At 34.8% G+C, this 27,913-nt stretch overlaps 1 protein-coding gene across 2 annotated transcripts in view; it reads left to right on the top strand.

Moving 5' to 3' along the window:
* Positions 1 to 27,364, top strand: part of Agbl1 (AGBL carboxypeptidase 1) — a 705,341-nt gene extending 677,977 nt beyond the window's left edge. The window contains exon 22 of one of the 2 annotated variants that reach the window (XM_071607355.1): positions 27,044 to 27,364. In XM_071607355.1, the coding sequence (XP_071463456.1) occupies positions 27,044 to 27,263 (220 nt within the window). In that variant the 3' untranslated portion in view covers positions 27,264 to 27,364. Of the gene's footprint in view, positions 1 to 27,034 lie in introns of both variants that reach the window. The other variant, XM_027922002.2, reaches the window with a different exon arrangement.
* The last annotated feature ends 549 nt before the right edge of the window (positions 27,365 to 27,913 follow it).

Below are 27,913 nucleotides of genomic sequence, written 5' to 3'. Positions count from 1 at the left end.
AAATAAGCAATTTTCTAATCAGCTTTCATTACTGTGACAAAATACTTGAGATAATTAATTTAAAAAGGAAAGGTGTATTTTGTTTCAAGGTTTCAGTACATGGGCCTGGGGCAGCATGGTATTTCATGGTGAGAGCTCATGGCAGAGAAAGGCTGTTCACCAAATAGAAGCCAAGAAGCTAATAGAGGGAGAAGAAGGGATTGGGATACCCCATCTTTCTTCAAGAGCATACCCTTGTGTTAGTCAGCTCTTTATCACTGTGAGAAAAAGAGTTGACGTGAACAACTTGGGCTCAAAGTTTCAGAGGTTTAGTTCATAGTCAGCTGATTTTATTGCTCTGGGCATGAGATGACGCAAAACAGTATGCTGGAAGCGTGTGGCAGAGGAAGGCTGCTCAGCTCATGTCAACCTAGAATCAGAGACAGAGATTGAGGCACCAGGGATAAAATATAGACCCTCCCCCAAAGACTCAGCCCCAGTGACCTACCTCCTCCAGTCATTCCCTACCCACCTATGGTTACCACCCAGTTAGTCCATTCAAATAATTAATCCATCAAACAGATTAATCCACTAATAGATTATTGATCTTATGATATAATCATTTTCCTTTTGCATTGACACAGGAGCTTTGAGGAAACACCTTATATCTAAACCATAATACCCTCAATGACCTAATTTCCTTTTACTAGGCCCTACCTCTTTACGTTTCCACTACCTACCAATAGCTTTATGGTTTGGTGACCAAGCTTTAAATACATATGCATTCATATATACAGGATAGTACAGAGTATTTTAGATCTGATTTCCCATATATGTTATTTACTAGATATTAGGCAGCAAATAATAGACATATATCATTGAAATGCATATTCAAATCAAATAATAAAGGATGTCTATATACACATTTAATACCTCTCTAATTTGTTGAGTGAATTATATCAATTCTGAAGTCAATACACAATTTCTCTCAGCATAAAATCTCAAGAGTTGGTTCTGACATCATTAATAATTAACTGAGTGATCTTGAACAAACCCTGTATAGTTGTAAGCTCTATTGTTCCCCTCTACAAATTGGGCACATGAATAGCATGTAACTCCCAGCCCAATGAGCTTTGCTGAAAATTAATAATAGATATAAAGTAATAAATATGGTGGGCTGGAATTTATTAAATGCTCCATGAGGTTGAATGGCATTGTTCTCTGGATCAATACAAGGCCAACTGTTAGGATTCATCTTCTCTGGTACTTTTCAGTGCTCTGTAACTAAACTTTAACTCTGGAGGTATTTTTTCAAAATTCTCCTATGTTTTAGAGGAAGAGGAGCTTTTTTATTAAAAAAAAAGTTAGATGAAGCTAATGGCAATCTTTCTCCCTTTTTAAACACATTTTCTCTGAAAATGTTGATATGTTTTTCTTACCCTTAAAGAGTGTGTAACTAATTAAAACAAGTAAAAAATAATTTTAAAAAAGAGTGTGTATGAAGAAATTTTAAGGAGATTTCCTAAATTTGAGTGGTTTTTTTTTTTTTTTGCCAGTCATGTGGATTCCAAAATGAATTTAGTCAAGTTGTTGTGGATATTTTGTAGTTAGTATTCTTTACTTCATTTTCTGAGAAAATATTGGTATTGCACTAAGTTTTTAAATGACACATATAATTATATCCTTGTTAATAGATACCAAATATTATCATTTAATACACTGCTCTAATTAATTATGTTTTTAAAATTAAACATCTAATTTCTACCAAGTTATATTTAAATAATTAAGTCTAATGCTAATGAAATAGAGTGTGTGCCAGCATCTTCTTTATAAATGCAAAATAAAATGACCTATAAAATCAAGTCTAATTTCTTTTCCTTGACTAGCCAGTGCCTCAGCCTCTGGCTCCTCCTTCCTAGCTTCTTGTCCCACCAGCAACCACACACAGTTTATGTTCCAATACCTGGAAAGGACTCGCTTTCTGTGAGCACTTCAGTCTCCCATGATTCCAGGTCTTTGAGCATACTATTCTTCATCCTGGGGTGTCCTTTCCCCATTTCTTTGATTAAAGTCTCACATATACCCTCTTGAGGACACCTTCTCAGCCTCTCTCTAATGGAGTCACTAATTCCTTCTGCTGAGTTCCCAGAGTACAGCTGCCTGTTCCTCTGTGAGAACATTCCCTGAGCCAGGCATCATGGTGCATACCTGTAATCCCAGTGGCTCAGGAGGCTGGGGTGAGGAGGATCACAAGTTCAAAGAGAGACCCTTTACAACTTAGCAAGGCCCGGTTTCAAAATTTAAAAAAAAAATGTAAACAGGGCTGGGAATCTGACTCAATAGTTGAGTGCCAGTGAATTCAATCTCTGTTCCAAAAATAATAATAATAATAATAACATTCTCTGGATAACACTGTGACTGGCTTTTGATCCCATTAGTACCTTACTAGGGTTCTCGTTCCTACTTTTCTGTCCAGCAATAGGACCTAGCAGATGGCAGATGAGTAAAGAGTATTTTTCTTTCTTTCTTCTTTTTCCTAAATTAATGAATACATAAATAAACCAAAGAAAAGTTGTTTACAAATGACAAATGCTTGTAGAATAAATGGACAGATTAAATATATTAGTGACTAAGGATTTTAGTGAATTTAGGATTAATATGGCATAGGTACACAGAATAATGAATGAAAATCTGAATACTACTTACATGTTAAAATCCAAAGTTAAAGACATACTACAAAGCAATACCATTGGGTTAAATGAGGTAATTTATTTAAAATATCTAGCAAATGTGTGTCAGTGAGCTCTTAAATATAGTAGAATATTCTACCATGCTTCTTATTGTTGTTATTACTAAGTTGCTCCATAATTAGCAAATGAAAAGAATACCTAATGAACATATGTTACCAGATAATGCTCAAGCATCTATTTAGCAAAGCTATTTTTGTTTGCATTAAGGAAACTTTTGAAATCAATTATGATATATAACAATAACAGCTTAATTATGTAAAATGAATAAAATAATTTTATGTACACACATATATAATGTTATTTGTTGTGCTTCTTATAATGGAGTGTCATGGTTTTGTTAAGTGATTAATTTACCACTTTATGCCAAATTGCTGTGACATATTATGCATCATATTAAATTTTATTATATGTTGTATAGTATATTTTACTGTGTTTATAATAAATTACCATGATTCTTCCTACGAGTGATATTTATTTATTCAGTCCTTGTGACAAACTTTCTCAATGTTCTTTTAACAGGGTATTCATAATTTCTTACATCCTGTCATGGTTATGATCCTTGGAGACTTATCTTCTACTATGTTAATATTTTCATATTCAAATAAAGCCCATAATTATCAATTAAGAATATACCCTTTCTTCCACTAGTCCAATTCAAGCTGTGCCTTTTTAACTACTCAAATCAAAATGTTTCCATGAAGGTCAACAGTCATGTTTATAATAAAATTGATTCTTTCAGTTAATTTTCCATTAATTAAACTACCTTAGTATTGAATGTGGGATAAATTGAAATTGGTTTTTCAGGGTCAGGAAAATCACTTTTGGAAGGTTCTGATGACTTCCTCTCTTACATCTTGTAAAGAGATTAGATTTCTCTGCAGTTGGCTTATACAATATGGGTGTTCTTGCTAAACACTTCACATCTCTTAAAATACCATCTGTTGATACTTACCTACTTAGCTCAAAGGAGTGGCGCTCTCTGCATCATGTAATATCTCATAAGCATATCTACTTCATTTGTATTTTGGTTTTCCACTGCTTTCTCCCAGCAATGTTGGTACTCACAACCTCAGCCACTCTGCCTGACAATCGTGTAACTTCATGTTTAGGAAAAATGCACGTCATAAAACGGATAACCTACAGATAACAGTAAATATGCTACTTCTAACTAGAATAGAATGAGACATCCACAAAATTGTGGTTTTAGCCTGGAGTCAATTGTAGGTGGCAGCGTAACTGACTCTGTGCTCTGAGATCCAAGAGCCATCTGGTTTTCTTCCTACAACTGAGATCAAAATTCATTGCTCTGTAAACTCCTCAGAATCCCCAGGTGTTTGAGAAGGCAAGGAGATTTGATTTTGTTCTTACAACAAAAAGGCCTGTGTAAAGAATTCTTTTAGTCTGTAACAATAGCAACACTAAATCCTTTTATCTGAAACCTGAGAGCCTGATAAAAATATAGAATTTGGAAGACAGCTCTTAAGATAACAAAATAGAGTCTTTAAACAGCATAGTTGGGTTTTGTTTTCTCATATGGACTCTGAAACATCTACCCCAACCTGCAAATTGTGGACTTCTATCCATCTCTTCTTTCTCCATCTTACCTGTTAACTGTTTGCTCTTGTACTTCTTATGAAAGAAGAAGTAAAATAGAACATAAAATAGAACATGAAGTAAAATAGAACATAAATATCTGCCTGTAGCAATAGAAACAGAATCTTTTGTGAGATTGCCAATTAACTTGAAGTTTTAGCAAATGATCTTGTGAAGAAATGTCCTTTGGTAGCACTAGCCTCATTTGTGGTTTTAAAATATAAGGAACAAATTCTCTTAAACACCCTCGCCCTTCAATTTCTGCATAAGTCAAGTGGAGAGTAACAGGGATATTTGGTTATCTCTAATCTAGGACAGAATATAATCTTAATTGATTTTAAAAGAAAGAGTTTACTTACCAATCTTTAATTATAATGTGTTGAACATTTTTTGTATACATAACACAATATCCAAAAAGAAGGTTTACAAATTAATAAAAAAAATATGTCTCAACCTCAATGAGGAGACTGAGTGAATAGTGCAGTAAAATAAATGAGTAAACATTTCTAGCCTACATGATCATGAACATTTAACTTGAGAAAATACATTTGCGATTGATGTTAGGATGTGGGGGAAGTTGTAATTAGCTCTGAGGAGACACCATTCCATGTTGAGTTTGCCTGAGCCAAGGAAAACAGCAAACTCCACAGGAATTTGAGGTGAGGTGATAGACTGAGTTAACTTTAATGGTAAATTATATAAGAGACTATGGTTGAGCACTCAGAAGAAGGCATAAGTAGAGATCAGACTATGGAATTTACTTTTTTCTCCCCAAATCCCCCAAATAGAAGATGATTATACCAAAGCATTCTTAAGTGAAGGGCCTGAGGCAGTGACTGGGGTTTTTGAGGGGCTCTTCCTACAAGATATCAATACCTTAGTATTTAGATTTCAGTTAAATTGTTCATGCAAAGACTATGTTTTGTAAAAGTAATTCTTTAAAGCAAATGGAAATAATGAGACATATACATGTGCACATATAAAGATACATATGTCTATATATCTATATTTAATTTTGTATCACTCTGAAAAAGTACCTGAGATAGCCAGATTATAAGGAGGAAAGGTTTACTTTGTTTCCTGGTTTCAGACCATGGTTGCTGGGCCCCAATGCTTTGGGTCTGGGGTGAGGTAGCACATCATCATGGGAACATGCAACAGAGGAAGTTGCTCACCTCATGGTGGCCAGGAAGTCAAGAAAAGAAAGAAAAGGGTCTGGGGCCCCCATATCCCCTTCAAGGACACCCCTGTGACCTAACTTCCTTCCACTAGGCCTCATTTCTTTAAGGTTCCAATACCTCCTAATAGTGCCCCACACTAATTATTAGGCCTTTAAAGCATGGGCTTTGGGGACACATTCCAGATTCAAACTGTAGCACTTGGTTGTCACTTTTAAATGCTTTCACCAATATGAAGCATGCCTCTCAACTTTAAAGATAAGTGCCTCCTTCTCTAACACTCACCTAACTGCTTACAGCCTCCTGCCTGCCCTCAAACTTCATGCTCATCAGTGCCATTTTCAGTTAATTCCTGCCCCTCTGGTATTGCTCAAGCATCTCCCGCAAGTCTATGTTGCTGTATTCTCATGTTAGGTTTTTAGTTGTAAATATGTATGGCATTTTGAGGTTAGTGAGGAGGAGGTGCTTGTGAAAATGGGAATGCTATCTGAATCAAAGCCATTCGAGTCTCCGGAACTCAGTCCCTATGGAGATGAGTTCTTCACATAGTTTATTACAATTGCTGTTCCCTTCACTTTGACTCCTTAACATTGCTTCATGCATCTCACCAAGATTTTTTTTTTTTTTTGGCTACATATCATACAATTAGGGATAAGTTCCTCACATTTACAGAGAGGTTTTATGAAGTTCTTTGTGATATCAATGGACTTTGAAATTTTTCCAATGGAGTTGCCAAGGATAAAGAAAAAAAGAGGGAGAAAAAGAAACATATGCCCATCAGGATCCTCTGCATAGGAGATCTTCTCACAGAGACAAGATTCATAATGATGTGTATAAATCCAAGCAAGCTTTAATTTCCTTTCACTTACTCTAAACCCTGTGGGGAAGGATGTGAGGAAATATCACAAAGAAGAGGTTAGGGTTACAATCTCTTCACTCCTTCTGCCTCTACATGCTAAAGAAAAGAAAGATGGGATGCATCTTTTGGGAGCCTTAAGCATTTGGAAAGCTGAGTTCCTTTGCTTGGGTACAAGGAGAGAACTTCTGTGCCTGGGACTAGCCGAAGAAAGAGAACAACACGGACAAGACAGGACCCATTCTGTTGTCTCAGGCGTTAGAGATAGCCTCAGTATTATCCCCTCTAAAGACCCAGGTCCATGAGTCTGATTGTATAAGAAATGACCTGGCGAGAAAACATCCACTTCTTGCTCTCTTCTAAAGTAGGACTGTGCTGTGAAGCAAAAACTAAATGTTCAGGATATGGGAGCTCTTCTCCAAACAGGCACACACACACACACAAAAAAAAAAAAAAAAAAAAAAAAAAAACAGAAACAAAAACAGACAAAAAACAGATCAGTTCATGTAAAATACAGAGCTAAAAATTAATCATGCTTACATTTTAAACGTAACATTGATGCTGAAATTCAAACTGTTTATTCCCTGTAAGTTCCATCAGTCAGAATTTTATATAAGACACGGGGGTGGGGGGAAGGAGGAGAGAGCTTATAATTACATATAAGCCAACATTTTGAGGAGAAATGGTAGTAACAAAATAGCACAAAATGTAATTTTCTGAGTATGAGAGGAAGTGAAGTTGTTCTAAATCCAAGTATCAGGATTTTCCAGCCACCTTCTGAGAGCCCCAATTGATGAGTCTATCAACTGACTCTGGAAATTTACAATCTGTTTCCTGCCCCTTCATTTCCCTATATGGGCTCATGGCCTCAAGTTGCTTTAAATCTAGCATCACTGTCTTTGCATCACCAGAACTATTATTTTCATGTCTTTTGTGAGCCAGTATGAGTCAAAACTGTTAACCAGAACATAAAATAGTGTCAGAGAGAGAAAAACGTGGAGGAGTTAAAAAAAAAAATGAGCACTTTTAGAGTAAGGAAAGTACAGAGTAGCACACGATGTTCCTTGGCTGGGAAATATAGACGGTGTGCATTTCTGGTGTAAAATTAACAATATACAGGCATTTATAACAGTAAGAGTTCCATATTAAATAAGTGTCAAGTGGCACATAAGTAAACATGTTTACAAAATTATGAGTCAGAAAACAAATGCAGAGATTTATCATCTTATAACCTTTCTGAGAATTAAAACCTACCCTACTTTTAAATTTTTCATAATTTGTTTTATTTGCACTGAAAAATCACTCCTGGCCTTTCTTCCTAATGTTGCTTAGTTTATATCCCATAACCAAGTTTTTTTGTGGTTTTGAAGCATATGAGAAACGAAAGTCCATCTAATTTAAAATTAAAGTGGTGATACCACTTAACACAGAAAGACCACAAAATAAACAAAGATCTAAGTGCTTTCAGCAAATGTGTACTTCTTTCCAGATGCTCTGATCCCTTTTCCCACAAGGAGAAATGCTTGTTTGCAAGTTTTAGAAAGATGGCGATGCTTTTTACAGAAGTGTGGTGGAGTGGGACACAACCACAGCTTGATTGTCCTTTGTCCTTGTAGGGTGGTTTCCCTTGACCTTTGAAGCTTCCATTGCACCGTGTGTTCCACTATTCCAGGGACTGTATCACATGCTAATTATCTTAACTGTGCTCAATTATACTGTGGCATTTTTAGTAATGAACCATGGGCATCCAGTAAAACCTATCTGGAGCCATTCAACAAGAAAATACAATGAGAAGGGTAAGAATCAGGCATGGGAACGGGTATGTTTTAGATGCTGTAACAACAACAGCCCGAACGCTGCCCATTTCTAAAGTGACAGCCTGGCTTGCCCACACACACTATCACTGCTCAAGTGGCATCAGGTTACCACAGGCTCAATTTCAATTCCTAGATTCCTAGGATCTGGATACCTCTATGGATTTAGTTAATTTCTTTTGATTTCCTTTGCAACAGCAAAAGCCAACCATATACACAAAAGCGCTGCTCTCTTTAACTTCAGTGAATGCAAAGAGAAGGACTGAGAAAATGGCTGCAGTCTGAGTCAGTGGAGTTTCATCAACTGTGTTAGACAGTATTTTAAAGTGCAAGCCTGAAACATTGGTGGACCACTCAGTATACAAACGTCTTCTCTCAAACACTAAAATTTTAGCAATTGACTCCTCTCCACAGTGAGCCAGCATCTTATACATTTGTTCCTTCAGGCCACTTAGGTCAGTCCATTTTTCTTAGATGTTACAGGAATATAAGAGAAAATTTGCACTGTGAAATCAGTTGATGAGTGTCAGGGAACATCTCCCACACCATCTCTCTTTCCTCCTTCTGGCTTTTGCTCTCATTGTTTTACTCCACAACCCACTTTCTTCCCCTCTCATCCTCTATTACTATTTTGATGAAAAATTTGGTCCTCAGATCCCTATACCATCTGGATGCAGTTGTTCAGTAAGTGATAGGACATTTATTTCCCTCCTTTAAATATAAGAATGACAACAGATTTTTCACTCGACCTCTGGGTCACATGACAGAACCCATAACTTCACTTTTGGCTAAATTAATGTCACATACCAGCTCTTCCTCAGGCAATGTAAACTTTATACATAAATATTTGTTGATTGAATCATGGGACATAGGAACCTCTGGTCTAATTTAATTACATCTTCTACACTGTGAGTAACTTTATGATATTAAAAAATTATCTAAAATTTTAAGGTCTTCCTTTGGCCCACTGTAAAATAGAAATGTCATATCTACCCCATAGGTCTGTTTGCTTGCTCACTTATATTTTAACTGAAGGGAGAACAAAAGCAAAGCCCCTGACATACAGTAGGTGATTAGCAATGCTTGCCCTTCCTCCTTTCTCAATAGCATGTGAGTTTCTCTGTCTGTAGGAAGTGCTTCATTACATGAGTAAACTAAACAAAACAGGGAAATAATAAATTATGTTCTTTCTCATACAAGTGTTGACTCAGTGAAAGAATTTGGGATGGTGTGAAGAACCTGAAAAACACAAAGCCCTGGGGAACCCTGCTAATTGTTTTGGGTGATGATGGTGACATGTTTTATAGTGGGCATAATCAGTATATCCCAGGTTTTACAAGTTGTCTAATAGGCTGCTGGTACTTCTTAGATGGGGCACAGTTATCACACATCTCTTCTCCTGAAGAAAGCAAATAGAGGATCAAGGAGGAATACCACAATGTGGCAACATGTCCAGATACTGTCCCTGGGACTCAGCCCGCTGAGGAAATCAGACACTTTCTTCCAGTCTTCAAAGTCTGCAATGTAGACAGAGTTGCATTTCATTAGAAAGAGGCATTCTGTAGGGTTCAGCTTTTTCAGAAGGGAGATGGGTGATAGGCAGCTGGGGAGAGCATGTTGGATAAATATGAGTGTCTGGAATATTAAAAGTGTTCTCCTCTTGCTTCTCAGTAGGTGGCTGCCTCTTGAGGCCTGGCATTCACCCAAGTCTTGAGCATTACCTCAGCATTTAAAGAGAAAACAAGTGCAAAAAAGAATCCACAACGCTGTGTTTTAAGCAGCATCAACATCAAGGAATGCCACAGGCTGGGTTTTGTTCACCCTGTTAGCATGCAAAATTATTTTGCACTATAGAAAGCTGTCTTTTCCCAACCAAGAAAACAAACAAAACAAAAAAAGCAGAACTAATTAAGATCGTCATATCTCAATAAATATGCAAATAAAAAATCAAAACAAAGAAATTCTATTTATCACATCATAAAGTTGCAAATTGCTGTACAGGCTGGTTGGGAAGAATTGCAAGGGATAGAGAGTTCTAATGGCTTTGCTTAGACACTGTGTTTGAAAACTGCATTTGTAGGTTTATGATTGCGAATGAAGATGATGAAACTTGCCAGGGTGAGATTACTTTTACACATTTTTATCCAATTGTTGTGAAGAGGACAAGGGGATAAAATTTCAGTTGGTTAAGTTGTGAAAGGTTTCGTGCTATGAAATGTGTTTCTGTTAATATAATTTTAGATAAAAAGAGACTAAGATTGCCATTTTACTGATGAAAACAGTAAGGCTTACAGAAGGTATTTCTGTTTCTAACTTGGTATTTGGAGTCAGTATTCAAACTCCCAGTTACTTGTCTGATACCAAGTTTTTGTTTCATTTCTGATTTACATTTTCTCCCTGTACTTCAAGATTCCACAGCATCATGCAAAGTGATGTTTGGATGTGTTGTCTACTGGATATTAGAGTGTCCAGTTAAAAAGGAGGAAATGAAATTAATTTATAGATGTTTTCTCCACATATTTCACACATTTGGATATTAAGACCCACCATATCAATTTGATTTACGTGTAATGCTATTTCCTGTTATTTCTATAGAATTTCAGTTGCAAATGTTGATTCCTTCCTGTTGAATTCATATTCATTGAAAAACAAGGAAAGAGTATGTTAGTCAGCTGAGAAAATCAGCTTAGAGGAGGAAAGTTTTATTTTGGCTCAAAGTTTCACAGGTTCAGTCCAGGGTCAGCTGACTCCAAGGAAGAAACATCATGGCAGAAGGATGTGGTGGAGGAAAGCTATTCAGTTCGTGGAAGCCAGGAAGCAGAGAAGAGGAAGAGAGAGGGAGAGGGAGAAGGAGAAGGATTAAGGACAATATAAGGTCACCACATACCAAAGGATCCAGTCCCTTCCACTATGTCTCACCTCCTTCAGTTTCTACCACTTCCCAATAATGCATTCAACTACTAGTAGATCAATGCATTAATGTGATTATAACTATTATGATCCAGTCACATCCCAAGAGCCTACCTCTGAAGATTGCTGCATTCGGTACCAAGACTTTAACACATGAGCCTTTGAGGAATACTCCAAATCCAAACCTTAACAGAGGAAAAGGAGAGAGGAGGAGAAGCAGAGTGAGGTAGGAGAGGAAGGGAAAAAGGAGTGGGAGAGAAGAGAGAGAAGGTAACTGACATCCTAATATTGCAGAAGTTGCTGTGACCTAGCCTCACTATAGATATTTTGCTCTGAGGTAGCTGAATCAATGAGCTGGAAATTGCAAGTCAGAATAGTGTTGGTAGTTTCATTTTAGAAACTGCCCTCTGCTGTTTGTATACAAGATGCTACTTATAAGGAGAAGAAAGTTTTCAAGGTTGTCTCTGGACATGCTGCTTTTGGGTTCTGCTAGGATAATATCAGGGTCTTTAAGAATGACTTTAAGACGTTCTTTAAGAGAGACTTTAAGAATGCAGAATTATTTGGAATGATCACACAGCTAAAGAAATGGGGGTAGCATGGTACGTATTCACTGCCCTATGCACAAGGGCAGTGCAACTAGAAGCCCAACTGATAGAAGGTCAACACACATAGAATTGCTTGTTACCATTGTCAGTCATGTTGGACACAACGTAAATAATATGTTTAAGAGAGTGCTCAAACTGATTGAGCAAGAGAACAACAAAGAGGCTTTCTGATGTTTTCAAAAAAGAGGTGGATGCAAGCTTTGCCTTCAAGATGGGAAGAACTGGCAGAAGTGTGTCAAGGACGTGTTGTATTGCATTTTGCTACACTTGAGCAATTTTGTTCGAAATATGACAGTGGACTGGATGGTGGCAGGATGTGCACGTCAACTCTGACCCTTGCCAGGGACACCTGCCAACTGCAGTTTATCTTTTTCATCCATCCCTTTCCTTCTTTATCTTCACTCCTTTTCCTCTTCCCTTCTGTTCCTCTTCCTTCTTTTTCTCTCTTGACTTTCTTCCATATTTTCCTTCTCTAACTCTTCTCTTTTTATCTACTTAGCCTTTACTTAATATTTTTAGATTACAAACATTTTAACCACCCCCCCCCCTTACTAAATAATCATGTTAGGCTTTAGGGAAAACATAGAAAATGATAATAAATAATTTGTGACTTCAGTCACTCTCATTATCTAAATAAATATAACTACTGTCAGATGATCAGTGTATATTTTCCAATCATCTTTCCAACATGTTAAGTAATTTTTAAACAAAATTATCTCTTACAAACTCATTGCTTTCTTATGAGTTCAACTTCTTTCCTACTGAAGTAAATTCTTCAGCAGATCTGTTGATGGCCTGTGTTTAGGTAATAGATTTCATTCTCATTCAAGGGAACTAAAGGCTTTTGCTTTCTTTGTTCAGAGTTTGTAGTATAGAATCATAATTTTGGATTCATTTTTCCTTGTAATTCAAAATATTTTTTTCTAACTATGTTTACCTTATTATAGTTGTTGTTGTTATAATTATAATTATTTTACTATTTCGAGTTAAACTCTTCAATCTGGAATGATTTTGGATTTGTAGAAAAGTTGCAAACATACAACTATACAGAAAGTTCCATCATCTAGTTTCCCTTATTGATTTTTAACTGAGAAACCTACTGTCAGTGTGAATGTCTGTCATTTAAGGGTGATCTGTGTTTCCAATTTTACCAAGTTTTGACCTTTAGCGATAACCATTGCAATATGTATAATTATGGGCTTCATTTCCCTGCTAAATTGTCCTCTTTTCCAGAGTAGTTCTTCAATTTGAGAACTATCACCTTTCCATTATCTTTTTGAATACTGCCTCTTACCAATTTACTTTAAACTCTACATCTGGAAAGCTTTCTTTTCTTTCATGAATTCTCTGTTGGACTCTCTCTTTTGTGCTATGTAACCACTGAATTAAGCTTTTTATTGAATTCTTTTCATTTAGAAATAATCTGTTGAATATTCAATCCACCTTTCAAAAGTATTTTATTCTTTTCTGTGTTCCAGAACTTATTCTAATTATTTAATCATCTTCAATATACTTTTTCTATGATCCTATTCCAAATTGCCATACAATTTAAAGTTTGTGGGTATCTATTTCTGTTGCTTTTTATATCTGCTGACAATGGTTGAAGTGGTTTATTTCTTGATGTGATTCATAATTTGTTATTCTCTGTGCATCTTTAGCAGTCTGTGTCATTCATGTCTTCCCATAGGAGCTCTATATGCCCTCAGTTTAAAAAAAAATCCTAAATTGTAGTTTTATTTTTGTTTCTGATGGAGCATCAGAATTTCACCAACTAGAGTCAATTGTTTGTGATACATAATATAATTTGAACTCCAATTCTTCTACATAATCTATGTTTCTATTTTATTTTTGAGTATTTTCTCCTCTCAGTCTTTTCCTATTTATTTAGTCTTTTCCTAATTATTATATTATTAACATTTTTCCTATATTTATGACTCAGTTTCGTGTTTCATTTCTGAACTTATATATAGTCCATTGACATTTTTACACTGACAGGTTTTATAACAATTACATTTCTGTTCTACAAACATTAATTCCAGATTAGCCTTGCCATATATTTGCCAAAGCACTATACTCAATTCTCTCAGACTGTAACTTCCCATTGTTGAGATCTTCATTCGGTTCCTCTTTATATCACTTGGATTTTATCAGGTTCTCTTCTTACCTTACCATCAGCACTTCCCTAAGGAAAGCAAATAGCTTTTGTATTTCTAGAGGTCTTTCCTATTTAATAAATCTTACTTTGTGAAACAACTTACATTACAAAATAACTTGGACAGATTTTAATCTTCTTTTTGCCCTTTCTGGAATCGGTTTCTGTCCTCACACATTCAAGAGCATTAAAATCAGTCTATGTTTCCCATTTTAAAAGCATATTTTTATGCTTGCATACTTACATACTTTTTCCCTTCATCTTGAAGTTCAAACTTGTACGCTTCCCAGATGCAAGTCTGCTGGCCCACAAGAAGAAGACAGTGTTGTGTGAATAAACAGATGGTTACATGAGCAAGATTTAATCTTGCTGTGGATCATTCAGTCTGCTTTTATTCCTGGCATCTGGCAATTCCTTTTGATATGCAATTCAAGTTTTTCTCTATTTGGGATTTTTTCTATTATATCTTTGACCTATGTATTTTACCATTACATTGATCCTTTCTTGTTTTAATTTCAGATCTATTGTCTTCTTTCATATGTGTCTTTAAATTATAATTTTTATCAGCTACATTGGCATTTCCTTACTTTTCTTTCATATCTATTATCATTTTTATGTTTTGGGTTTATTCAATGGGATTATGCAAATTTTACAAGCTGAATTCTTTATCTATAATCTTCTTACATAAATTGTCTCATCATTATCCTGATCATTTTTACATATGAAGATTTTATTTTGCTTGGCTATATGACTTCTTTAAATATTGTTAACAATAGGCACTTGATTATTTTACACATTTGAAATATTTTCTAGGTTTTCATATTCCTTCAAATATCAGATTTCAGATTTCTGTTTTATTTTCAAAATATTTTTGAGGAGTTCAATTGCCTTTGGAAAGAATTCTATCATATGTTTTATAAAGTGTTATTGACATTTTCTGTTAATATTTTTGTAATGCATTTTCTTAGCATATTCAAACTGTATAGAATTATTTATTGAGGTGTGATGCAGGGCTTGATTTCATGCCAAAGTCATTTCAGGTATTCTATTTAAAGAATAATGCACATCTTATCATGTAATAAGTTGTATTTAGAATGGAACCCTTATTTCAAACCTTCTGTTCTAGTGTATTAGCTGCATATTTTTTGAACTGTACCACAAAGTTTTGTACTATAGCTAGTAAAGTATCCGAAGGTAGATTATTGAAAGTACTCCACTGATTTCTTTGAATAATTTTTCTTTGTATCTAATGATTTTGTCAATGATTTGATATTCTAGTTAAATGACAATTTTACAAATTCTTATAATTGAATAAAATATTCACTTTAACATAATTTTTTATAAATGTCACTTTCTCCCTCACAGTGATATTTGCTATTTTTTTCATTTAACCCTACATATTTCTTAATAGTTTTGTAACTGAACATTTTGCATACCTTGATTCTAATATGTGGAATTCTTTATTGTTACATTAAAGTTTAACTGGATAATATTCAAATAGAAAAACTACTAATATTTATATGCAATGGATCACCTAAGTCAGCTCTGAATTTTTCTCAAATGTTCTCCTAATTGATTCTCATTTTCAAGGTACAATCATAAGCGTCATCAAATGATATTGTTCTTCTCTTTCTATATTTAAATATCCTGTTTTTTCTTGACAAATTTTATTAAACTGAATATCCAGAAAAATTATAATTAATTTTGCTACTTGACATAAGATTCTTGGTATCAATTTTAAACTGAATGCATGTGATGTTTCATAATGATTATATTACATATGATGATGGCCATTGGCATTTTGATTGAATTAAATGTCTAGCTTAATTGTAGAAAATTGACAACTTCACAAGATTGGCTTTTTATTATGATAGATGCTTTCTATCATCTTTGGGGGAATAAAGCCTTCTATTCCTTGATATTTTTCCTCTAACATAATAATCTTTAATCAGGATTTTCTCTTTCCTTTATTTTATATGACATTTTTCCCATATTTTACTTCTTTCATGCAGGTTCCCCTCATAAAGCTTTCTCAAATTTTAGGCACATAAATTCCTGGTTTTCAATCAGGGGCAGTTATGCCTTCCAGGGGCCATTTAGCAATGTCTGAAGACATTTTTGGTTTTCACATTGAGCAGAAGATGTGGCAGTGGTACTGGTATTTTGTGGGTAGAGGCAGGTTATTCTGTCAACCAGAATCTGTGCTGAAGCACACAGGTACCTCATGTCACTGGTGCTGAGGCTGAGAAACCCTGCTTCAGACGGTGCAGGGATGGAATTCAGTCTCTGGCCTCATTTAGCCTCCCAGCTAGTGCTATGAAGAATTACACACAAATAAAGACAATTGGACCAACAAATATCATACAAGAGTTACGGATTCTTAGGATGAGAGAGAAACCTGAATGCCATGAATGGTTTAAACAATTAAGAAACATCCGAGTTCGACTTTAAAGCAGAAATTGGACTTCTGTTGATAGGAGTGGAAAAAGGTTGGAGAGGAAGATGAGAAGGAAATACCACATAGAAGGGTCAATGTTATCTAAAGGCAGAAAAAACAATTCTTTCCTGTCATAGCATAAGAGAATTATGCACCTCAACATAAGATGAATAACATTATAATGTTAATTATCATAAAATTTAGTGGTGGGAGGGGCCACTGAGGGGAGACAACACACTCCTGCATTTTCTAAGAAAGAGTGAATAGAAATAATTTGTTTTGAATGTCTATTCTTCTCTAGGACTGTTAAGAACTTTGAATGACACTTTAATATTTATTGTCTTACTTAAACTTTAAAGCCCTTTCAAATGCAGTGAGCCCTACATATCTGTGGGTTCTACATCCCAAATTCAACCACCTGCTATTCAGAACTATTTTTTAAATTATACTGAACATTTCCTGATTTTTCCTTGTCTCTGTTTCCTAAAGAGCATAAAAGCTATTTACATAACATTTCTTTTGTGATAGGAATTATGAGTAATCTAGAGATGACTTAAAGAATACAGAAGGATATGCATAAGGTGTATGTGAATACTATAATCTTATAATTCTTCATGACTATTCTATATTTATGTGTGAATTATGAAAGAAATGACAAATTATAAAACTAAAAATATAAAGGTGTATGAAAATTGTGATGCAAAAAAAGAGAGCTCATATCTAATGGCATAATTTGGCATGAACATACTATATATACAGAGTTATAAAAAATTGTGCTGTGAATGGATGATTATTTATGTAATGAACTTCACTATTGTCATGTATGTAAGAAATAAATTTAAAAAAAGAAAATTTATTTGCCCAAACTGAATCAGGATGATTTAAAAAGAAACTAAAAATTTTATAGAGAAACATTGTATTTTTCTCTATTCATTGGTGAATTCTACTATTAGTGCAGTTTTATATTTCTCTTTGTATAGGTTCTATACATTTTGATTAGCTTTTTTCACATTTATATTTTACTGCTATTTTATTTATTTATTTTATTGTTTTTTTTCATTGTGCATTACAGTAGAATTCATTTTGACATACTTATAATAGCATGCAATATAATTTGCTCTAATTCAGTCCCCAGTATTTCCTCTTTCCCTCTCATCCTCCCTCCCCCATTCCCTTCCATGTAGTCTACTGATTTTTCTACTATTACCTTTTAGTTTATTTTTTAATAGTTATTTTGTTGCAAATACTTATGATGGTGAGATTCACTGTGGTATATTCATATATGTAAATAAGAAAGTTAGGTCAGAATCATTCTGCTGTTCTTCCTTCAGTTACCCTGACAGAACTTTCTTTTATTTTGATGGAATCCTTCTCCTTTTCCCTTTCTCTCTTCTTTTTTTCCTTCTTATTTTGGACTAGCTTCCGCAAATCAGGAAAAATATTTGACCTTTTGTTTTCTGGGTCTGGTTTATTTCACTTACACAATAGTCTTCAGTTCTATCCATTTACCAGCAAATGCCATAAGTTCATTCTCCTTTAGGGCTGAATAATATTTCATTGTGTATATATATATCCAGTCATCTGTTGAAAGATACCTTGGTTTCTTCTAAAGCCTGACTATTGTGAAATATGCTATAAATATTGATGTGGCTATATCCCTATAGTATGCTGATTTTAGATCTTTTCAATATATATTGATAAGTTGGATAGCTGGATATTATGGTCATTCCATTTCTAGTTTTTCTTTTTTTTTTTTTTTTTTTTGAAATCTCTATCCTGCTTTCCAGAGTAGTTGTACTAATTTGTACTCACAATATGTGAGTGTTCCTTTTTATTCTTGAAAATTACCATTAAGACTAGAAAGAGATAAAATCTCTCTTTTGATTTTCATTTTCCTCCTGATTGTTAGCAAGGATGAACTTTTAAAAATATATTTGTTGACCACTTTAGAGAAGTGTCTGTTAGTTCTTTCACCCATTTATTAATTGGGTATTTGGTTTTTGTGTGTGTGTCAAATTTTCTGAGTTCTTTATATATTCTGGATATTATTTCCTATCTAAAGAGCTGGTGGCAACGATCTTCTCCCATTCTGTAGACAACTATGTTCTTTTACATAACAGACTTAAGTTTCTTGATTTTAGTGTCTGCAGTATGCTGGCAACAATCTTCCATAGTTACTGAGGGATGGTCATATTATGATTTTCACTTGACATATTGAGGAACAGATCTGGAAACTGACAGATAAGTCTTTGAAGAGCTAAGCATGAGGCTCCATGCTGTGTACTATTTAGTGACAACATCAATATTTAGGATTCACACAATAGATGGTTTTCATTGTTCTACTTTAAGCCATCTAGACATGATTGATATTACTATTGTTTATTGTTTAAATGGGAATCACTAAAGAAAAGTCAAAAATTGTATTAAAGAGATAATTTGCACACAAGTTTTGCATCTTTTCAAATTAGTCAACTCTGATTGAATCAAACAATTCCTATCATTCTGAAACAACTTAGGAATCATAAATCTGTGGAATTCTAATCTTATAATTACCAAGATTGTTTTACTTACACATAAACACCTACATATACTATTAAATTTTGTGGTTTATTTTGAATATTTCCTTCATTTTAGTTTTTCTTTTGATCTAATCACGTGCAGGCTGAAGGGGAACTTAAGATTGTTCAAATACACCAATTATTTAAATATTTCATATTTTGTGTGTAGCAAAACATATCTTAAAACCAGTCAGCTTCACTGGTTACCTGGGTTACAAATCAAGATACAGTTATAGGAAACAAAACAAAACAGGAAAAGACACAGGAAGAAAATCCCCTCAGTTCTCTTTAATGACTTCAGTTTCAGAATGGACAAAGTAGTGGGGAATTCTAGAAAGAGTATTAAATGCAAAATCCAAATGAAATAATTTAATTTCTTCATTGTCATCCTCATCCCTGACTTCAAATAAAATGCACTTTTCTCTTAAGATAAATAAAATGGAATCTATTCACTCTTTAAATCATTTGTTCAAAAATGTCTGCCCAGCTTCTACTCTGTGCCAGACACTGGGGATACAGGACCATAAGACTCACTTACAAGGAGGCAATCTGGAAGGGAAGGTTGTTACAACTATTGTCATAATAGAATTAGACCCAAGGTGTTTTGAGAGTACAGAGATGAGATGGCTGAGTTCAAATGTGGGAAAGGAGAGAGGATCCAGTGAAGAATCTACTTGATTCTAAGAGTTGTTACAGTAGATAGATGAGAACTCTTTTCATAGTATATACAAATTACCAGGAAAAAGAGTTGGACCAGCACCTTTTGGAACTACCTGCAGTTCATCAAGTCTGGAACATGCAAGGCACATGGATTCCTGAGAAGAGTTGAGGCTGAAGATCAAAGAGGTCCAGGTCAAAAAGGGCCTTTGATGTTTATGTTAATAAATGTGAATATAAATTAAAGAAGATGTAGTAGCCATATGAAAACAGAATAATACATGGAAAACAATTTATGGGCTTAAGCCCTTAATGAAAGTACAGATGGAAAGAACATGCTCAAGACAAAATAAGGAGAGGCAACCAATGGAATTTCAGGATCAATTTAAATGTGACAGGTAAAGGGAATGATGAGGTCAAGGACCAAGAAGTGATCCCATTGCTTAAAATAAAAAATGCACAAAAATTTGACCAGGTTTTTGTACAACCATGGGAAGTAGGGTAGGGATAATTATGCAACAGAGTTCATTTTTTAGATTTTGTTTGAGGAGGCTGAAGTTTCCAAGGGGAGATAAAACTAGATGGTTAGAAGTTCTCATTAGAAGTTTGGGTTATTTAAATTTCCCACAGATAGGTGAATTTTAATATTACTGTGGAGAAAATAAGATTGTGCATTTTTTAATTTTTAAAATATTTTACCTATTTTTTAAAATTTTACTTTTTAACTCTTTGTCATTCTTAGTTTTTGAAATAATTACAGATTTTGAGAAAGTTGCAAAGATGCTACAGAGTCCTGTATACTGTTCACCCTGTTTCCCCCAGTGGTAATATGTTGTCACCTAGTAAAATATCAAAACCAGGAAATTGACACTGGTCTAAAGTATCTGTATAGTTGAACATTACAGCCCATGTATAGGTGCAAGTAATCACCCTCTCCACCCCCAAATCCAGAACCAAGACCGTGCCATCAACACAATGATCTTCCTTGTGTTGCACTTCTATTATCACACGGACTCCCTCCTTCAAAGTATCCCCAAGCCTTAGCAACCCATGCATTAGTTTTCTATCCCCATAATTAAATCATCTCAACAATGCTATATAACTAAAATCATACAGAACATGATCCTTTGAGACTGAGCATAACATGCAGAAGATCCATCCATGTTGTTGTATTTATCAAGAGTTTATTTATCTTTTATGACTGAGTATTATTCTGCAGTTTGAATCTACCACATTAACCATTCACCAATTTTAGAACATTTTGATTGTTTCCAAGTTTGAACTACTACAAATAAAACTGCAAGGATGCAGAGGTTTTAGTGTATATGTAATTAATTGTTTATCTGGGCTAAATGCCCAAGAAAGTGATTGATAGATCCTATAGAAAGAGTATTTTCAATTTTTTAAAACCCTACAAACTATTTTCCAGTGTGTCTACACATTTTCACAAGCAAGCAATGTATTAGAAATCTTGTTCATATGGTACCTCTCCAGCATCTGGTATTATGACTATGTTTAATTTTATCTCTTTTAATAGGTATATATAGATATTTCATCATAGTCAATTTGCAGTTCCCTAATGACTAGTGTGGATGAACATCTTTTCATGTGCTTATTTGCCATCCATATATCTTCTTTGAGGAATTTTTTCTTTATGTCATTGGCATATTTTCTAAACAGATTTTTTTATAGTTGTTTTGGGAGTTCTTTAAAAATTCTAGATAGGAGTCCTTTATCAGATATATGCTTTGAAAATATATTCTTATGATTGTAGCTTGCATTTCCATCTTAACAAAGTCTTTCAGAATAAAATTTATATTTAATTGAAGTCAAAACTTCTCTTGTTTATTATATTCTAAGTCATTTCTAAGAATTCTTTTTCTCTAGCCCTACATCTCTATGACTTTATTTTAAACCTTATTTATTTCTGGGTTCTCTGCTATTGATCTATGCTTTTGTCACTTTCCCAGTAGCAGACTGCCTTGATTACTGCAGCTAAGTAATCAATTGAAATTGAATAAATGAATTCTTCCTCCTTTACCTTCATTTTCATTATTATTTTAGCTATTTCTAGATACTTTTCTTTTCCATATAAGTTTTAGAATAACCTTGTCTAGATCAACAGAAGTCCTTTTCATATTTTGATAGGAATCTCATTGAGCTTAAATATCAATTGGGGGACACTACCATTCTTGAATGACTGTGCTGTCTCTTAGGTCATGTATTCATGTATATTTCTCCACTTATTTAGACCTTCTTTAATTTAGAATGATCATCTTTATGTAGTTTTGTTGTGTAAGTATAGAATATATTTTGTTAGTTTAATACCCAAATAGTTCATTTTTGTTTAGTGGTTGTATATTCAGCAATTATAGTAAATTCATTGTTATTACATAGAGATATAATTGATTTTTGTATGTTGATTTTGTCACCTACCACCTCCCTGACTTCATGTAGAGTTCCAGGAAGTTTCTGATTTTCTTTTATATATTTCCCAAATAGGAACAGTTTATTTCTTGATTTCCTATGTATATGTCTTTTACTATTCTTTTGCATTCCTGCTCTGGCTAGCACTTCAGTGCTATGCTGAATACTAGTGATGAAGGTGAACTTGTGCTCCTTGTTCCCAGTCTTAGGAGGGAAGCGTTCAGTCTTTCATCATTATGTGTAATAGTAGCTCTCTGATTTTGTAGATGTTCTTTATTAATGTGAGCAAGTCCCATCTATTATTAGTTCTTTAGAGATTTTTTACTATTAACAGATTTAGGATTCTATTAAATGCTACTTCTGTACAAATTTATATGATTATGTAATTTTTGTCCATTAGCCTATTAATATAAAGGATTACTTATTATATTTTTAAATATTGAGCCAACCTTGACTCCCTGGAATTAACTCCTTGTCTTCAGGATTTATAATTACCTTTTACATGATGCTAAATTCAGTTTGCTAATTTTTTTTAAAGAATATTGTACCATATTCCTGAAGGGTATTATTTTGAGATTTTTCTTTGTTTATATTATGTCTGGTTTTTGTATCAGGGTGATACAAGACATAAAATGAATGAAAATGTTCCCTCTTTTGTTTTCTGGAAGAGATTGTATAGAATTAGTATTAATTCATTTTTAATTATTTTGTAGAATTCCCCAGTGAAACTATTTGGGCCTCTTTATTAAATGGTTTTAACTTGTGAATTCAAATTTCTTATTGCTTTAGAGTTATTCAAGTTATCTATTCCATATAGATAAATTGTTGTAGTTTTTGCTTTTTGAGGAATTGGTCTACATTCTAAGTTGTCAAGTTTACATTTGTAAGGGTTTGCTATAATCTCCCCTTATTATCTCTTTGATGCCCTCAGGGTCTGTAGTGCTAGCTCCTGATTCACTCCTGATATTTGGTGATGCCTTTTTTTCTTTCATTGGTCTCTTTGGGGACTTTACAAGTTGTCCAAACTCTGTGTCACTAATTTTCTCTATTGTTTTTCTGGTTTTAATTACACTTATTTTTGCTCTTATATTTATGATTTTTTTCTCTTTGCTTTGTGTTTGTTTTGCTCTTATTTTTCTGCTTGCTGGAGGTATATGTTAGAATTCTGAGTTTGAACTTTGCTAAGGTAAGCATTTGTTGCTATAAATTTTTCTCTCTTGCAAGACTTAATCTGTGTCACACAAATTTTAATATTTTATATTTTCATTTAAATTTTTCAATGTATTTTTTATTCCTTCGAGATAGATTCGTTTATTTTAATTGTTGTTTATCAACAACTAATTGGTTGTTGAAGTCTTATTGTGTATATTTAAGGTTCACTTGTGATGTTATGGGATAAGTATAGCTAGTAAAATGGTTACTTTTATGAAGCATACTAACATATTATCATCTCACACATTTAATGTTTTAATAAGAAAAGCTAAAATCTACTATTTAAAGAAAAAAAAATACCTTACCTAATGTAATTTTATTAACTTTCGCCCTCATGTTGTATCTCTAGACTTGTTCTTCTTACAGGTCTGCTATTTTGTATCCTCTGACCTACATCTACCACCAAATGACAAAGGAAATCATCTTTGTTTTACCTTACTAAAATGCATTGACATAATATTTGTGGTATAGTCATATATGAAACCTTTAAAAATAAATCAAGAAAAAGTAGTACCCTAGAAGATGATCCAAGATATGGGTTTTGGGGGGTCTGGAGTTGTCGCTCAGTGGTAGAGTTCTTGTCTAGCACGTGCCAGGCACTCAGTTTGATCTTCAGTACCACATAAAAATAAATAAATAAATAAAATAGAGGTATTAAAATATATGGATTTTTCAGCATACACCCATTTAATCTTCCATTTGGCAATACTTTACTGTATATCTACCATGTTCTTTTTTTCCTTAATTATTATTTTTATTTATTTATAACAGCAGAATGTATTACAATTCTTATTACACATATAGAGCACAATTTTTCATATCTCTCTGGTTGTATACAAAGTATATTCACACAAATTCTTGTCTTCATACATGTACTTTGGATTATAACGTGCATCACATTCCACCATCATTTCTAACCCCATGTCCCCTCCTTTCCCCTCCAACCCTTCTGCCCTATCTAGAGTTTGTCTATTCCTCCCATGCTCCCCCTCCCTATCCCACTATAAATCAGCCTCCTTATATCAGAGAAAACATTTGGCATTTTTTGGGGGGATTGACTAACTTTACTTAGCACTATCTTCTCTAACTCCATCCATTTGCCTGCAAATGCCATGATTTTATTCTCTTTTATTACTGAGTAAAATTCCATTGTGTATATATGCCACATTTTTTTATCCATTCATCCACTGAAGGGCATCTAGGTTGGCTCCACAGTTTAGCTATTGTGAATTGTGCTGCTATAAAAATTGATGTGACTGTGTCCGTGTAGTATGCTGTTTTTAAGTCCTTTGAGTATAGACTGAGGAGAGGGATAGCTAGGTCTATATATTCTTTAGAATAAAATAAACTTGAATCTTGACAGAGGCTTGGGTTTTCTATATTAACAATAAAACTACACCCAAGTTCAGGATTGAAACAATTAAATGAACATATGAAATAGTATTCAGAGGAAGACATTATTATTAAGCGGAAATTTATCAAAATAAGTATTTGGTAGAGAAACTATGGTATTTGCCAGTAAATGGATGGAGTTGGAGAATCTCATGCTAAGTGAAATAAGCCAATCCCAAAAGACCAAAGGCCGAATATTTTCTCTAATATGTGGATGTTAATTCACAATAAGGCAGGGGGCACTAGAGAAGAATAGCATTACCTTAGATTAGGCAGAAGGAAGTGAAGAGAGGGGAAAGAAGGGGATGTGGAGATAGGAAAAGATAGTAGAATGAAACAGACATTATTATTTTATGGATATATGTGACTGAATGACCAATATGATTCTACAACATGTATACTCAGAAAAAATGAAAAATTATATCCCATCTGTGTATGATATATCAAAGTGGATAAGTGCATTCTCTGTCATGTATAACTAATTAAAACAAATTTAAAAATTAATAAAATTTATTTTTATATAAAATAAAACAAAACAAAAAAACAATATGCCTTATTTGGTTGGATGTCAAGAAATTGAAAGATTATTATAGGTATGGGAAGCTGATTGCATGAGTAAAAGTTTAGCAAAACATTAAGTATTTTTTGTTTGAATTATCCCAACAAGATCCATTTATCAGTGTGACTGTATTGGGAGTTTCTAAGTTTGTGAGTGACTGGAGCAGACTGCTCATGGCGGAAAGGCAGGACCTTATTAGGGTAAGACTGATCATGTTTACTCATGGACTCATGCCAACTGGACCTTGTAGGAAAGTTCACATCAATACTTACATTGCATTAAGAGGCAGTGGAGAGTTACTGCAAAGTTCTGGATTTGGAAGTGACACAATACAAATTATGTTTCAGAAAAATTATTAGCAATGCCAATTTGGATGGCTTTGCAATAGTATTGCAGTAACCCAGCTGCAAACCTACAAATTTAAATGCATAATGTTCTTTCACATCATATTTTACCATTTTCTTTAGGATCCACAACAAAGTGACAGAATTAAAAATTGCTGATTTTTTTTTTATTTCACAAAGCACTCTGCAAGACAATATCCATGTGTTTTCTCATTTAGAATTCACTTCAACTCTTGACACATTATTATTGCCATTCTATAAGATTAAGGGCTTTTTCCAAATCCCATAGCCAGGATTTATAATCAGGCTCTTGACACTGCACTGCATTATCACCTCTTTACCTAGCGTGGTGGCAAGTGAGTCTCTGACAATCAGGCTTCTTGCTGACTTGAGATTGTGTTATGGCTGGGGTGGCTCTAACTTTCCTTCATTCAACTACTTTATTATCCACAATTCAGCCTATAAAATATGACATGCTGTGGTGCTGTGGAAACAAGGTCAATATTTCTTTGCCTTCTTTTCCACTCAGGTAATGCCCCCACCAGACCTTTATTTTAGGGTGCAGAAGGTCTGGAGACCACAGAAGCAGCTCACACTGGTCAGCAGACAATTAAAACACTGACTTCTGATTCATTTCCCAAGCTAACAAGTAACCATGCCTCTGATTACCCATTTCATTGTTTATGGTGAGGCAGGTGGATGAACAGTTCTGCCTGATTTATGAAGTGCTTGCTGTCTATAAATCACAGGGTAGAGACTCAGCATGCTGCTAATCCTAATTGGTTAAGTCCTAAGTAGGGAGTGATTAGAGAGTGTTCAGGAAAAAAGGTATCTCATGCAAATGAAGGAGATATAGAGCTGCTAGAGAGGAAATTCTCCCCACTCACAATCTGTTATAAGGTCTTTGGTACATTCCTACTGTCTCCTTCTATCTTTTTCTGATCAGGCCTTGTTGATCTTCCATTTGTCAATAAACTGGAGGAGAGATCTTGGGGGAATTACAAACACAGTAGAAACAGAAAGTGTTTCCTCACTATTGTTTCATTTATTAATTTCAACCTAGATTAATTTTCTAATTCCAATAAGCCATTCAACATGATCAAGGAAATCTGTGCAGTATGATTCACAGTGCTGTTTGGTAGAGTGGGAAGCGTTTGGGCTTTGAGTTCTATCTGTCCTGATTCCCGTTCCACTCTTTCCTGGGAGTAGAAGGCATGACCTTCTCAGGCTCCCAATGACAGCCTTCTGGGCCTATGCACTTTAAGCTTATACTACCCTGAAAATGCTAAATATGTGAGGTTGTCCATATCTTCTGTTTGGCATAGAAATGCAAATTCTGCTGGCAAATGAAGAAAGAAGCCTGGAGAGTTTATGTGATTTTCTCCCCAGTCTCAAGCTAGCAGTTTAGGGCACAGGAGGGTGTGCAAAATACATTTAAAAGAGCTGCAAGTCTAAGATTAAAACCCAGAGAAGGTAAGGCCACCCTCCTGTACTAATCAATTGTTAAATGCTGCACCTTTTGGCTAACTTTTCCTTTCTCCTCCTTTCTCTCCACTTCCCTCTTTCTGTCTCCCTTCCCCTCTATACCCATGGCAGGCGCAACAGCAGCAGCAGTAGCACTTCAGAGCTGGATGATGAGCCAGCCTGCATGGAGGAGATCGACTACAGCCCAGACAGCAGCATGGGCCATGAAGGGAGCTTTGCTGAGCTGGACCGGCAGATCCAGGAGTGTGCCTTCAATATAGATGAGGGGGAAGAAGAAGAGGGTACAGGGAGAAGGAGAGACAGCATCTCACAGTCCCGAGGTTCCAGAGAGCTCTGTGTCTCCAACCACTGATCCAGTGGTTGTGATGCTCCCTCTTCACCACCAAATGTGTGTACAAGTCAGGGCAAAAAGCTGGCCTGTGTGAGCTCAGCCACCCTCCGAGCTTGTCTGAATTTGCCTATGTGTGGAGGGGGGCTACTTCCTAATCATGACATTTTGCATGCACTGTTAGGAGGCCCTCAGGGCCTATGCATACTGCCAATGCCTAGAATGGGATCCAATGATAATCTCAAAATTACCGTGGGTCCTATGAAGCCTTCTCTGAGCTCTCTTGCATTCCTGTGCTTGTCTCTGAAGGAGACTAGAAGCAGAAAAGTTGGGTTCTCTTCCTGGATCCTCTGCCAGAATTCAAAGTGATTACTCATATGTGAATGTTATCTCCATACCATAGCATCTGAGTTTCCCAGCATACACATTGGCACCACTGAGACACTGAGGGTCCTAGAGGCATCTCTGGTACTGGCTGTGCAACCAACTAATTGCAAGTGTTATCCTTGAGCTACTCTAATAGTCTATATTGTACAGATCCGGTGGAGGCCAATACTAGACTATATTCTATGCAAAAAGACTAGGTCATTCCTCCTCACAAACTTCAAAATCTTACATTTTCAGACCAATAAACACATACTGGAAGACAGCAAGATATACTGGAAAAGTCATTC

Source organism: Marmota flaviventris, chromosome 2 (genome assembly GCF_047511675.1).
Source record: "Marmota flaviventris isolate mMarFla1 chromosome 2, mMarFla1.hap1, whole genome shotgun sequence".
In the NCBI taxonomy this organism is placed as follows: Eukaryota; Metazoa; Chordata; class Mammalia; order Rodentia; family Sciuridae; genus Marmota; species Marmota flaviventris.
This window is presented reverse-complemented; position numbering and strand designations above follow the sequence as displayed.